The sequence below is a fragment of the Rutilus rutilus genome, assembly GCF_951802725.1.
Source record: "Rutilus rutilus genome assembly, chromosome: 25".
NCBI classification, from domain to species: Eukaryota; Metazoa; Chordata; class Actinopteri; order Cypriniformes; family Leuciscidae; genus Rutilus; species Rutilus rutilus.
In genome coordinates this window covers 12,014,300-12,028,958 of record NC_140229.1, presented here as the reverse complement: position 1 = coordinate 12,028,958, position 14,659 = coordinate 12,014,300, and the positions used below count along the sequence as shown (strand labels likewise).

The window sequence follows — 14,659 nt, the reverse complement described above, 5'->3', positions numbered from 1 at the left end:
TAGCAAGGTGTATCGTGCACCAAAAGTGGGTAACGGGATATCATCTGACCTCTGATTTAAGCAAATTTGTTGTTTGGTTCACATTCAGAAGAGAAGCTAAGGAAATCAGATGGTGCGGTAATGGCGTTCCTGCCCTGCTGTCTGGAGGGATCAGACAGAGAACCTGTCCCTCGTAAGATGACACATTCAGCTGTGCCTGGATTGATTCAGCACCTTGCCCAACTCTGCTTTCCTTCTCTCTGGGGTTTTGTGTGTGTGTGTGTGTGTGCAACAGCTCTGCAGTATTGGTGGCTTGCTCTCTGCTTTGCTGCAGTACTTTACACTCATACTGGGCTGAGCTACTTTAGCTAGAGGTCTAGGACATTCCAATAGTTGTAGAATGTGATTTTAAAACAGTGTTATGTAGATAAGAGATTAGATTTACCTGTTATCTAGCATAGTCATACTTTTGAATATCAATATAAAATCTGGTCCAGCTTACAGTTTATTGTAGTCATTTATTTTTTTGAAATAAGTATAGGAAGAGCCTGTCTGAGTGACATGAAACATTACCAGTCACAGTTCACTTTGTTTTTACTTGAAATTTCAAGACGGTGTTATCTGAAACAATTGATACAACAATAACACATTTTCATGGAAAAACCTCTGACTAACTCTGAAACTAGACATTTGGCATTGTTGATAGAATATCTGTCTGCTCAAATGTATTAAAGCGATAGTTCGCCAAGAAATGAATGGGGGGGTCTCATGTTGTTGTTGTTGTTGTTTTTCTCAGAGTCCAGTATTGGTTTTTGATCCCTTTTGACTTTATAGAGGGTATGCATTGACGTCACTTTTAACGCCAGAACAGCCCCCCTTAGCTGTACTGAGTGGCAAAAGAGCTTGCTGCATGACTGGATTTAATATTGGAAACTGCGAAAACGAAAAACAAACGATTATATCAGTTTAAACTAACATTTAGACTTGGGAGTGTTCCTTACAACTAACCAAAGATCCAGGGTTGCATGGATATTGACGTTCTGTTTCCTGACATTTACAAGTGCCTGATTTCAACACCGGGGAAATACATACTAAAGTAAATTTGCCTGTGAGCTCAATACAATATACCTAAAAATACAATATAGGTAAGTCTAAATCCAAGCGATCACTTACATCAATGTTATATATATATATATATATATATATCTCAAATCGTCCAGCCCTAAACATTTTGTAGTTTTTGTCAGTAAAAAACAAAACAAAACAAAAAACATCCAATTATGCAGAATATAAGATGGTAAATATTTAATTGATGAGTTGTCAATACAATATATAACAATACAATATATAGGGTATGATTTTACCCCAAAATACAACATATTTACACAAAATGATAACTATGATATCTTATTCTCTTTATTTGTAATTCCTGTTGTAATTTTCACCCCACTCTCTTTAGTGTATGTGGAGAGTGCGAGGTTCATCTGAAGCTGTGTATAAAGATTACCAACTCTATTGTCTATGGGTATTCTTTTTACTTTTATTTTTGTCATCTGGGCACTCCTAAAACACTCTGGTCGACGTTTCAAACTGGTGATTCATTTTTGTGCAGTATTCGTCAGTGAGTAAGCTATCTGAGGATGTGACTGTGGAGGCCAGCCTGTTTAACTTCTGTGGGCTTAGTTTCTCCATTAATAGAGTTGTTTGGCGCTTGTTCTATTTTTAATGACAACCAGGACGTTGTACCATTTCAGCTCAAGAGGCATTTGATTTTAACTTCTGATAATATCGTACTATTGACTGATGCTTATAATGCCATCAGAGGCCATGAATATACAAAAGCGGTTGCATTATTTAAGAAATGCATAATGAATGTGCTTCAGGAGTGTATTGGTGAAGAAAAAAGCCTGAGATGTCAGTCTTCAAGTACTTCGCGTTGATACAATCCTCCATGGCAGCCGTGAAACCCAGAGCCCCTGATGGAAATAAACGGTCCCATTTTGTCAATCTTCCCTTTGATGGAAGACAGTCCACAATGCACCTGATGCCAAAGCACCACATTTACTTTCTGCTGGACCGGGTATCAAAGCCGATGGTTTGCTTTTCATAAAGCTTTCCCAGTCCTTTGCAGCTCCAATGATGTGGACTTTCCAGTGGGAAACATCAAAATGAGCATCTAGAATGAAGATTAAACTATAATGACAGGTCTGTGCTCGCTTGTGGCTTGCTCTATTTAAACGTTTAGGTTTAATTGGCTCATTTTGAAGGTGTAGTTGAGTGTTTGAATTTAAAATCAAATACTTTTAAACAATAAAACAATACAATTGTACAAGACCCTTTTTGAGCAGACTCCGAGCTGCTCTTCAGTGCAACGAGGTGTGTACCGCGTTGAACGGTAATGAGCTTCTTTCTCCAGAGCGTTCGGTTGACACTCCTCATCAGGTTAAAGGAAGTGCCTCTTTCTTTCTCGTTAACAGCCTTTCCCAGGTGTAAGACATTGTCTTTCAGAACATACTTAAGTGAATGCGGTGTGTTATTTTGCTGTCAGAAACTACATTCGGGGACGATATTTATTTATTTAAGCCAACTGCATATTACTGCTTGACGTTGAGAACTGCATCACAAGGATCCCTTTCCACTAACGTTTTTTCCCCAGTCTGGAATTCGTGAACATGAAAAGGTGGCGTGTGTTTTAGCAGTTTGACTCCAGTGTGTATGTGAACACTTCAAAGCAGCTGCACAGAGACAGAGACTCATATTTGAATCAAATTTCATATCTCTAGTGTCTTTTCTCCCACAATAGGACACAAATGACTATAAATAAATCAGAGCATCGGTATTTCAGGGAAGATGAGGTTTGAATTTGCATAGAAGGGCATCAACATGCTCTACAGTGTGGCATATTGTACCCAAGAAAAGTATAGATGTGACAATACTTAAAAAATTCTGTGATAACGAGACGCATGCAATATGATGTGATTTAGCCAAGTAATACTTAGTTGTTCCAGTATTAACACTCCTAACAAACAATCACAGTCATTTGTTTTTGTTGTAGTTGTCTTTTAAGGAATCGTGAGTAAAGCCGGACAACCCTTCTCTTTTTTTTGAGAGCTTTAATAAGATTATAACACAGATCATACAGGGATGCAAACTTGTCACCTTTCTGCGAAATTCGCCGTTCAATACATTATAGGTAATTATTGTGATTCGTCTACATCATAGACTGTAAAAAATATGGACAAAGCGTCTGTGACGTCACCCATAGACTTTCTGAAGAACGGGTTTGAAGCCGTTTATGGGGGGTATGGGCGGCGCCATCTTGGAAAATCTTGGGAAATCCTAACCCCGCCCACCTTCTAACGCAGCGCGCGTCACTCAGCTCGCTCTGCTACTCCGGTTATCTCTGTGTATAGTTTAGGCAACGAAATATGTTATAAAAAACCATACTAACTCTTTTCGTTTTCATTTAAAGAAATCTTAAACATTATAGCCACACAAATGTGGTTCAGGCAACGCTTATTGATTATATTCACTGCACATAACGTTTGCCTATTTATAAAAACAAAACAAAATATAAAACACAAACCTGCTTCTTTTCGTTTTAAATATAATATAAAAATATTAAACATTTTAATATGGTCCAGGCAATATGTGCATTTGTACTAAACAACAGATGTTGCAGTAAACAACATTACAGATCATCTTCGTTGTATTAAAATTTCAAATGACAAAACTCAGCCCAGTCTCTTTTTGTTAAATTTCACTTTTAGCAATATTAGCCATTATAAAAGTAAAAGGTAAAGTTACAAGAAGCTATACAAATAAAGCAAACAATTCAGTCAAACATACAAAGTCAGCGCTCTAGTCTAACCATACAACGGTAAAGTTAAATAGCTTATAAAGTTATGAAACTTCCCCTCAGCCAAAACGATTGGCCAGGGAACAAATTATAGATTCACGAAACCAAAAATCGCCCGTTAGATATACACAAGACGAATTATATCTCATGTTTAACCACTACAGAGACGCCAGAGTCCGCGGCAAACCTCGACTAGCCGAGGAAAGGCTGTTCCAGGCGGGGTACGTGAGCGCCGAGCGCCCGGTCATCGCTGGATCTCACAACTCGATACAATTTTCATAAATCTTTATAAATAAACCACAAATTTGAGCTTTAAACAACTACATTCTCGCCTGAAAAACTCTTAAAACTACATTTCATGATACATAAACAGTAGTATTATATGTCAACTGTATTAAAAAATGGCGCTTCTTATGTTGTCATTCTCCGTGGCGCTGCCTTGTCAGCTGTCAATCAAGCTGTCAATCAAAGTTAACCACGCCCTTATTGTCATACATTTTATATCTAAATACGATCTAAACTAACGACTTAAAAAAAAATTCACCCCCCTCACAGTTGTCAGGCACTCGGAAGCTATCGAAAAATCCATTAAAAGTACATGGGACCAACCTGTAAAAACATGAATTTATGCTGTGAAAACGGACATTTTAACATGGTGGTCTATGGACATTTGCTCCCTTTTGGGACCTCCCTCTAGCGGATTTTCGATGTATTGCAGTTTTTCGCACTTCCGGGTAGGCTTCATTTTTCAGATCAGAATGTTGCCGCTTGGTCTACATCCGATGATAGTTTAAAAAAACTAGCCTACCATTTTGCCAACGAATACAACTTTAGTTGAGCTCTACTATACTAAACTGTCATAACCACAGCGTAATTAAACAGTTTGCTTTTACACACACAAGATGTTCTGTGCAGTTTCATAATGTCACAGGGTTTGAAATGAACAATGGCAAATATGGGTAAAAATGTGGAGGATAACAATGTCAAATCACAAGGCAATTTGGCGGGTAATGTTTCACAAATTATGTTGACTCAATTTGCTGGATAAATTATGTAATATGCGCAGATTTAGCGAACATATTGAACTCTCATGAGTCAATGTAAATAATAAATATAGTGGAATTGCGCAGCACTTACTTCGACACAACCGTCACTAAGCAACAAATAAAGGCGCGCTGGTATGTTTGCTTTGAAGGGAATAGCGCAGACCCAAGAAGCAATAATAATGGGGTAACTAATCCCCACTGGGATAAGTGTAAAAAAACAACAAAAAAACACCTATAGCAACTAAGCAGCACATTTGCCAATGTTTTGCAGACCCTTGCCTATCCTGTCTATTTTTTTGAGACGACAGGTTTGTTTTGTTCAGGTGGTGTTTGATTTTCTTTGAATTTATTTGTCCACCTAAAATGTATTGTTAGTGCATAGAAGGATGCCTGCCATTTTTTAATAATATGAAATTATTTTGTAATAAATACCTTTAAATATAAACTGTGACTTGGATATGGCTAGTGAAAGTTCTGAATGGCCAATACACTGTACAAAAAATGACATCAATAAGTCATGAAAACATTTGTTTTAACATTACTTCAACTCATTAAAATAAATTTGAAATAAGTTAGGCCATATTTAAGATTTTAAATTATACAAGATTCAACTATTCTTTTTAAGTCAGTTTAATGTAATTTAAGTTGTGATCCATGTTTAAAGACCAATAATGCAGCAGTGTGACTGAAAAGTCTAGTAGCCAAATTGGCTTGTAAGTATAAGTTCTTTCAAACCCTGGTGGCAATGTTTGTGATTTACTTTAACTACAGTACGTGAATTGAATGTGTATTGGTTCCATTTCTCTTTCTCTCTCTCTCTCTCTCTCTCTCTCTCTCTCTCTCTCTCTCTCTCTCTCTCTCTCTCTCTCTCTCTCTCTCTCTCTCTCTCTCTCTCTCTCAAGCGGTTCTCATGTGATTGTAACTTTTTTCACCCATGATGAGTTTGCATCCCTGATCATAACATCATATTTTAATGTTTTCTTGTTTAGATGACAGCCTAGGGTCAGACAATGAGGTTCTGGAGATTCCCTTCATCAGCAGAGATAGAGCAGGAGTGTATGAATGCACCGCAGCGAACGACATTGCAGTGGACACACAGACTGTTGAGCTCACAGTCAACTGTAAGTGTCTCATGAATTTATATCAACATATTCTACACATATGCAGCATACAACATATGGCCAAAATACTTTTTTTTTTTTTTTTTATTGATTTATTTAAACCTATAAAGGAACAGAAACTTTTAGGATTTTATTAAATGAATATAAAATGATAATATAATTTGTAATGAAATGTCTTGAAATGCAAACTAAAACATCTTGAGTGGGCGATATACCGGTAAGACACGATTAGCCAGTAGAAATATGTCAACTGGTAGAGATTTTGGACCATTGTCTCTATCTCGGTTATGCTCACATGACATTGCTGTGCTGCCAGGTCACAAAAGCTTCTCATTTACATGTGTTTTTAAGCATTGCGGTTTCAAAACAAGTGATTTTAAACCATTAAAGTGCAATAAGCAGCAAAAGACAACTCATTTCACCATATGCGGGTGCTTTCTGAGAGATGGTTTCTGAGCGCTGTCTGAGAGCCGCTGCTCATAGAGTGTGAGTACTGAACTGAGTTCTTTTTGCCACCTTATTGGGCTTGAATGGTTATACACATACTTATGTGTCAAGTTGCCTGCCTTTGCAAGTATCCTTGTAATCATATTCATTTGTGTCTTAAGTGAACATAAAAAAGTAGAGAAAGAAAACCAATCAGTATATTGTCATTATATTACTACCATATCATTATATTGGATCCTTGCATTCAGTCTTAAAATGACAGCAGCCTAATAAACCTGCTGCCATCTGTCATTAATGTTAATCCAACAACTAAAGATAGAAAATCTCTCACTGCTTTTGACTGAATCACTTTTGTAACTTTTTTTATTTACACAGTGAAGACTATGCAGATCATAACTTGTTTTAAGACTTCTGAATGTACTTTATTTATTTATTTAAGTAATTGCCTTATCAGTAAATAATCTTGTTAAACTTGTCAGTAAATAATCTCAAGTTCACTAACTTTCTTGTGGTTTTGTGTGTCTAGTCCCTCCCAGTATTTCAGATGGCAGAGATGTTGGCGTGACCCTGGGTCAGAGAGGTGTCCTGCTTTGTGAGGCAGATGCTGTACCCGAGGCAGATTTTGAGTGGTACAGAGATGACAGGAGGTATGGCATATCACTTCAGGATATTCTGCTTCATCTGTTCCTTTCTTTAGGATAAAACCGTAACCTAGAAGTTTATGGAATCATAGATGGTTACAATAACAAAACTGAATTTTTATCCCACTAAATGTCTTGAACTACTACTGCATGTACTAACATTTAAATTAGTCTTTACATTGTACTTATATAAAAAGAAATACCTGCATGTAATTACATCTGAAATTCATTTCTGTAGTCACATCTATAATTATACAAACAATATACAATTATTATAATGTTAACCCTTTCTTTACACCTTTTTCAATACAATAAGTACATTGTACCCCAAAATTTTTGATGTAAGTACATAGTAAAGAAACCTAATAGAGGTTGTGACCCAGTTGTTGTTTTTTTTACTAAAACTTATATGTACAGTAACAGCTAGTTACAAGAGTTTATTTTATTTCCTGTACACTATGTCTGTCCGATTTATAATATTGATAGTGACACTAAGAGGTGAAGGACAAATGTATTTCAGTAGCTGTACATGTCTGACTAGATGTGCTGTCATAAATTCACTGTTTTCAACAGAAAATAATTCACATTTGAGTGCCTTTGGCTGGATGTGTCTCAGTTGGTTCTCTCAAACTGTCTTTGATGTCAAGTGAAGAATAAGTTGTCACAATGTTGTATCATAATTAAATGTGCATAAGAGAGCGTGTGCATGTCCCTCTGCGTGCCGCTGCCAGTAATTCAATTCTGCAGTTTTGCCTCCTTTGAATGTATCCAGGCCCGCCGCAATCTGCGTCCGAAAACGTTGATGTTGTCATAAATGTAACCTCAAGCTTCAAAGGAGGCTCTGATGTAGCGTAAACAAGGCTGTGCTGATTCAAGTCTCCCCATTTGCTGACTGTTTCCCAGGATCTTCAATGGCTTTGAAGGCATTGAGATCGAGGATGACGGAGCACTTTCAAAGCTGACTTTCTTCAACGTGTCCGAGGCAGACTATGGCAATTACTCCTGCGTCGCTATCAACAAACTTGGGAGCGCTAACACAAGCATCGTCCTATACGGTAAGTGTCGGTAGTTGATGGTTTTAATCAAGTTTTAAAACGGTTTGGAGCCTCTTCACAATTCTTCAATTAGTTTTATGTACAAACGGTGGTTCGGAAGATAGTTATGTTTCATTTTTTGCTTAAACTTTCGTTCAACAAAGCTAAACGAAAGCAAAACTTCCAGCTGATAACGTTCTTGTAAACACTTTGAATTTCCACTTGGTAGTTTCTGAGCCATGCAACTAGAGTTGTCAAAAGTCGGTACTGAAATTTAAAAAATGTTATGATACAAGCATTTCCCTGAAGAATTTTAGCCCTGTTGAGCGGATTCTTAAACACCTCTGATTGTCCATTGGGTTGACGTGCTCAACATATATATTGTTGATCATTGTAGCCAATAAGAGACATTATGGTCACAGACATATACAATGGCCAATCAGAGACATATATGTTGAGCATGTGAACGCAATGGCCAATCAGAGGTGTTTAAGAATCTGTTCAACAGCACTAAAAATGCTAGAGGGAAATGCTGGTATCGTCACATTTTTAAATTTCAGTATCGAAATCGGTACAACTCTTTGTGCGACTATTAATCTTTGAGATTTCCATCACAGGATTCTCCTTCATTTGCTTTTGATACATGTTTCTATGTTTGTTTTTGTTGATGTAGAAATAATTGAACCCACTAGTTCAACGCTATTGCAAGGTTAGTAGTGTGCATGGGAATGCGGCGTCCTGATCACCTCCTAAAGCATGTTGCAGTGTGTTTAATACGCAAAGAAGATGCAAACATGGTTATTTTCACATCAACCGCAATGTGACGAAGCCAAGTTGTTGAAATGGCACTCAAGTTTATCGGCGAGTTTGACGCACAAATTTTCCCTGATTTGAACAGGGTAATATAATTGTTGTGCCTCGTCTGACAGAATGTGATTGTCAGATTTTAAATTGGCCACTAGCTATTCCTATTAAGGGGTTATTAGCTTAAAATCCCATTTTGCAATGTCAATAATATATTCAGCACATTGAGTGACAGTCTCAATTGCCACTCTGGGATTGGCGGGGTACTGACATGCCTCATTCTGCTTTCAGTCACTGTGGGTTGATGAATGAGTCTCTGTTTTCTCTAGCCTAAACATGTTTCTCTTTCTCTTCTTTCACTTTCTTTCCTGTCTAACCTTCCTCCACCATGGCATGGCTTCATTATGTCAATGCATGCTCTCATCCGCCGTTTGTAAGTACATGTTTGCATCATATGATGTCTTTTGATGTTTGTGGAATTGTGGAAAAGTGCTTCATTATTACTCAGTTGATGAGAAATGTACTTAAAGGAAAATTGTCATCATTTACTTGCACTCATACTTTGTTCCACAGAACAGGAAAAGAAAATGAAATGCCGTTTTCTAGCCCATGCAATTACAATGGGCAGGGACTGGAGCTTTCAAGCTTCAAACAGGATGCAAAACACCATTAAAATATCATAAAAGTGCTGTAGTCCAAGACTTCTGAAGTCAAACCATAGTTTGAGAGCATTAGTAATGCCCAAATCATGAAAGAATCATTCTTTTGAGTTTGATTTTCAGTTGATTCGATCCACAAAATCAGCCTGAATGATTCATTTGAATTGGACTGATTCAGTCCTCAAGATGAACTCACTGACACAATGGTCTAGTTGCAGCGGTTAACAGCTCACTGGAGGTGAAGATTATCTGTTCAGTTTCGGTCTGTTTCTCACGCAGATCTATTGTTTGATTTCAGAACACTTTCAGAATGATAATTTTATGGTACTTTTGCATTCTTTTTGAAACCTGAAAGCTTCAGTTCCTGTTCATTGCCGTATAGTAACATGGAAAAGAATGACCAGTGTATTATTCCATAGAAGAAAGAAAGTCAAATAGGTTTGGAATGACATAAGGGTGAAATGATGACAGAATCTTTTTTTTGGGGGGGGTAATACATTTGCCCCTTACAAAAAGTGTTATGGTCTTACCTGGACATAATAACATAAATCATACAGTACCATAGTATATAACAACTCAATGTACCATGGTACTGCCACAGTAGGAGAAACCGGGGTCAAGTTGTTATTTTTTTTTATCAGACTACAAAAATGTTTCTGACTTTCGGAATAAAAACTATGAATGTGTCAACAGTAATACTACCATTAATACACTTAAGTTGAGAATAATCATATTGATTTTCAGACGAGAAGTCATGTTAAAATTGCAGTTATAACAACACACGTTGAGATTAACCAATAAATCTAAATGTGCCATTGATTTAATACTTAATATAGTTTTAGAATAGTTTGCATATTGTATGTTGGATAATATGATTAAAGCAACAGTTAAAGTGAGAGCTACATTATTTGAGTGTTTTTTTTTTTTTTTTTTACAAAAATATACTTCTTATCTGCCAATTCAAGAACCCAGACAGAAATAATGTTCATTGAATATTTTAAAGATTCAAATATTTTAAACCTTTTAATTCAGTCAGATGAAAATGAGCAAAACATTAGCATGTATTTACTTGCAGTCTGTCAATAAAATAATGATAAAAAAAATACACTCCTTTAAAACCTCAACATATTTGTATTTTTCTGTCAAACTATTGCTCATTTCTGTGGCATTGAGAGTCTTTACTGAGTATATGCTGAATAAATATCACTCTAAATTGTTTGTGATTGAAGACATCTAGTGTGTTATATTTGCCTCTGGTCTTTCCTACTTTTTTGTAAGGGGTCATTCCTCGCCTGCATATGTTGTTGATGGTTGTTACTGATTTGTCCTTGTATTGTCCTTTAATCTTTCTTCTCTGCCAAGAATAGAAATCTTGTCCTGGCCAACTTTTCTCCACTGTCTGACCTAAAAAAAAAGGCGTGGGATTGGTAACCATGTCCTCTCCGGAGAGTCATTAATTGCATTGAATTTGATTGTGAGAACCTCACATTAGTATAATTACACTTGTGCAGGATTTACTCTAAGCTGTGGCTGCAGAATAATTGGATAGCTGTCCCTAAAGAAAGTACTGTACTCCCCTAAATCCAGGGGAAATTAGACTTCAGTCTAAACGGCCCATCAAAGAGAAGGATTTAATAGACAGCCATACTAATGCCATGACACAACGATTGTTTTGTTGGGACTGAATATTAGTGCTCTCTGATCTTTCACACCAAACGTGAAACAAAAAAGGGAAAGAAATCAAATATTTACAGCGCTCCTAGAGGGACATGGTGAAAAATTATAGCTTTTACAGCATTGACATAACTGTAGCATTAACAGCTTTTGCGTCCCCCCGAGAAACTTTGAGTTCTTTGCGAGCGAACGCAAAAGCATTGAAATATAACTTTTCCTCTCATCTCATATTTTTTTCCCATTACCATGTCATTTTAAGGGCTCTGTAAATATCTGTTTCCACCAAGAGTGTAAAAAATAATAATACTTTTTCAATAAATTTGACTAATTAAACTTTACATGTGTATATTTATATACTTGGGGTTGCATGACTACTTTTTTTTTTTTATTGACTTGTTGGCCAGAACTAGTCAGTTGTGTTGTGCGTTATGTAAATGACACAGCTCACACAGCTTCTGGAAAGTGTTCAGCGCAGTGTGTGTAGGATTATCATGGTAGACGATACTTGAAACATTATTTTATGTGCATAATTTGCTAACATAACAGTCTGCGACTGCCAATTTTTTTTCAGTGTTCTTGGTTCCGGAAGTGTTCATCCCAGTCATTCTCTTGACTGACTACTGGGAATGCTCTGACTATAGGTTGAATTAATACAATTTCTTTGCATGAAACATTGACATCTGCAAAAACCCAAGCCCTTCACCTATAAATCATTCTTTCATAGACAACCTAGGAGGTCTGGGAAGCTCTTGTTTTTTTAAGTTTCATTACAAGATGTTCACACATTGGCAGGAAAAAAAGTGATTAATACATGAACATTCTTACATATATGTCAATAGTTTTAAGTATAAAATTTGAAGTATAAAATAATTTTTTGAGTGTAGTCATTAAGTCATTCGCAATGCTTCATGGAAGTGGGTGGTTATTATCTTTTGCCATGGATCTCATTTCCATGGTAACCATACTTTCTTATGGTTAGATCCAAGGATTGTAAGTAATATACTGTAGTTCTTCATTGGGAAATTGACTATCAAGTATGATTTTATTAATATTATGTTTTTAAATGAAGCTGAATCACACTGACGTGTTGCCTTCACTGATATATATTTCATCACTTAACAACCATGGAGTGATTGGTAGGTCTGGCTTGAAAGGTTTCAATGAAAAAAAAAAAAAAAAAAAAAAAAAAATATATATATATATATATATATATATATATATATATTCTCCCTATGGAGAAAATGAATGGGATTTTTTTTACCTGTGGAACTTGACTGTTGCACTCTATTGAACTAATGCAGCTGAAGTCTGAGTAGTTGACTAGTCGGTGCAACCCCTAAATAGAAATATACCCACATACAGTACATTTCAACACTGAACATGTCTAAAGATGGAAACTGGAGGTCAGAAAGAGTATGTATTGCACGTTAGTTGTTGTTACCATATGTTTGTTTCATGAGATTGTTTGACTGTCCCAAAGACTAAAACTCTACCTGATGACAAGGTAACAAACCAAAGACTAGAACTAGCCACACGTCTCTAGCTAACTAGCTAAACCGTTATACAGAGCTGAATCTCACAAAACCATATCCAGGTCAGATTTTACCATAAAATCAAGCCTGTTTTTGAACCATTGAGATATATATATACTACTGTTCAAAAGTTTGGGGTTGGTATGCTTTTTTAATGTTTTTAATGTTTGCTCACCAAGGCTGCATTTACTTAATAAAAAAACAACAACTGTAATATATAATATAAAAAGTCTGCTTTAATATAGGTAATTTATTCCAGTGATGTAAAAGTTGAATTTGAAAACAATGTTCAATGTTGAAAACTGTTGTGCTGCATTTTTTTTTTTTTTTTTTTTCAGGATTCTTTGAATATAAATTTCAAAAGAACAGCAATTATTTGAAATATATATATATATATTTGTAACAATGTAAAAGTCTTTTGATCAATTTAATACATACTTGCAGAATCAAAATATTAATTTAATTTCCCCCCCAAATCTTAATGACCACAGACTTGAATGGTTATTAACAATAATAGTAATATATTTATAATATAACTGTATTTTTTGCTTAATTTTGTTCAGGCAAAAATATATTTAAAAAAAGATCTTTTGATTTTATGATGAAATATGATCCAGACAAGTTCTTGACAGGTTTCATAAGATTCACCCATATAACTTTAGATTTTTACTGATCAATCTGTTGGCCTGATTACAGTCATGCTCAAAAGTTTACATACACCTTGTAGAATCTGCAAAATGTTAATTTATTTTAACAAAATAAGAGGGATCATACCAAATGCATGTTATTTTTTTTTTAGTACTGTCCTGAATAAGATATTTTACATGAAATATTTTTACATATAGTCTACAAGAAAAAAAAAAAGAAAAAAAAAGCTGAATTTATAAAAATGACCCCGATCAAAAGTTTACATATACCCTTAATTCCTAATACTGTTGCTACCTGGATGATCCACAACTGTTTTTTTTTTTGTTTTGTTTTGTGTTTGTTTTCAGTTAAACTGCCCAATGTTCTTCAGAAAAATCCTTCAGGTCCTGCAAATTCTTCAGGTTTCCAGCATCTTTTGCATACCCTTTTTTTTTTTTTTTTTTACCCTTTCCAGCAGGATTTTTTTTTGAAGAACATTGGACAGTTTTAACTGCTCAGGAAAAACAAGGGACTCAATGAACAACCATCATAGACAGTATACAAACACAGTATTACAGTTTTTCTCGATTGCTTAAACACATTTCTTGAATCTATGCCTTGTATTCTCAAAGCAGTAAACACAAATCCATAACGTCTCACCCAATTCTTAAAACATCCTATTTCAGGTCAAAATTAAGCTCTACACTCCAAACCATTCACTCTTGCTGAAAAAACAAACTTTGCCCTCAGATGGACACAAAAGACCACAACCAATGCATACATTGGCACATTTTTTTTATTCCTTAATGTACTGTACAGTACAATACACCAAACAAACCAAAAAAAAACAAAAAAACTCTGCCCCAGCCTCAGTCTTTGGTCTGGGACAGGCCAGAGAATCTGTCCACATCACAGGCTATATTGGCCCTAGCCAGGCAGCGGGTGGTAAAATCCACTTGCATGCCTGTTCCCCGCTGGCACACATCAACTGAAATATTTGGCAGGCTTCTACCATTTCATCGTGTCTGTGTTCTAGAAAAATAGAAGTACTGGTTACTGTAACTGTAACACATCCTCTTTAACAGAATGGAAGCATTCAGAAAACTCTGTATGTGAGGTCTGTCTATCTGTTACCGTAGAGAGCAGTCTGAAGTATATCTACTGTACCTGTTTTCCTCCCTGAAGATTTCTTATGATCAAAGGCGACGGTGAAGCGACTCAAGTTTGGCTGTTCTC

General features: G+C 36.0%; 1 protein-coding gene across 4 annotated transcripts in view; it reads left to right on the top strand.

The window, feature by feature from the left end:
* Positions 1-14,659, top strand: part of ntm (neurotrimin) — a 338,066-nt gene that overhangs the window by 320,317 nt on the left and 3,090 nt on the right. For 2 of the 4 annotated variants that reach the window (XM_084400200.1, XM_084400201.1), the window contains 4 exons: positions 5,874-6,005; positions 6,979-7,099; positions 7,997-8,148; positions 8,801-8,836. In XM_084400200.1, coding sequence (XP_084256326.1) covers positions 5,874-6,005; positions 6,979-7,099; positions 7,997-8,148; positions 8,801-8,836 — 441 coding nt within the window. The remainder of the gene's footprint in view (positions 1-5,873; positions 6,006-6,978; positions 7,100-7,996; positions 8,149-8,800; positions 8,837-14,659) is intronic. The other 2 variants (XM_084400203.1, XM_084400202.1) reach the window with 1 other exon arrangement.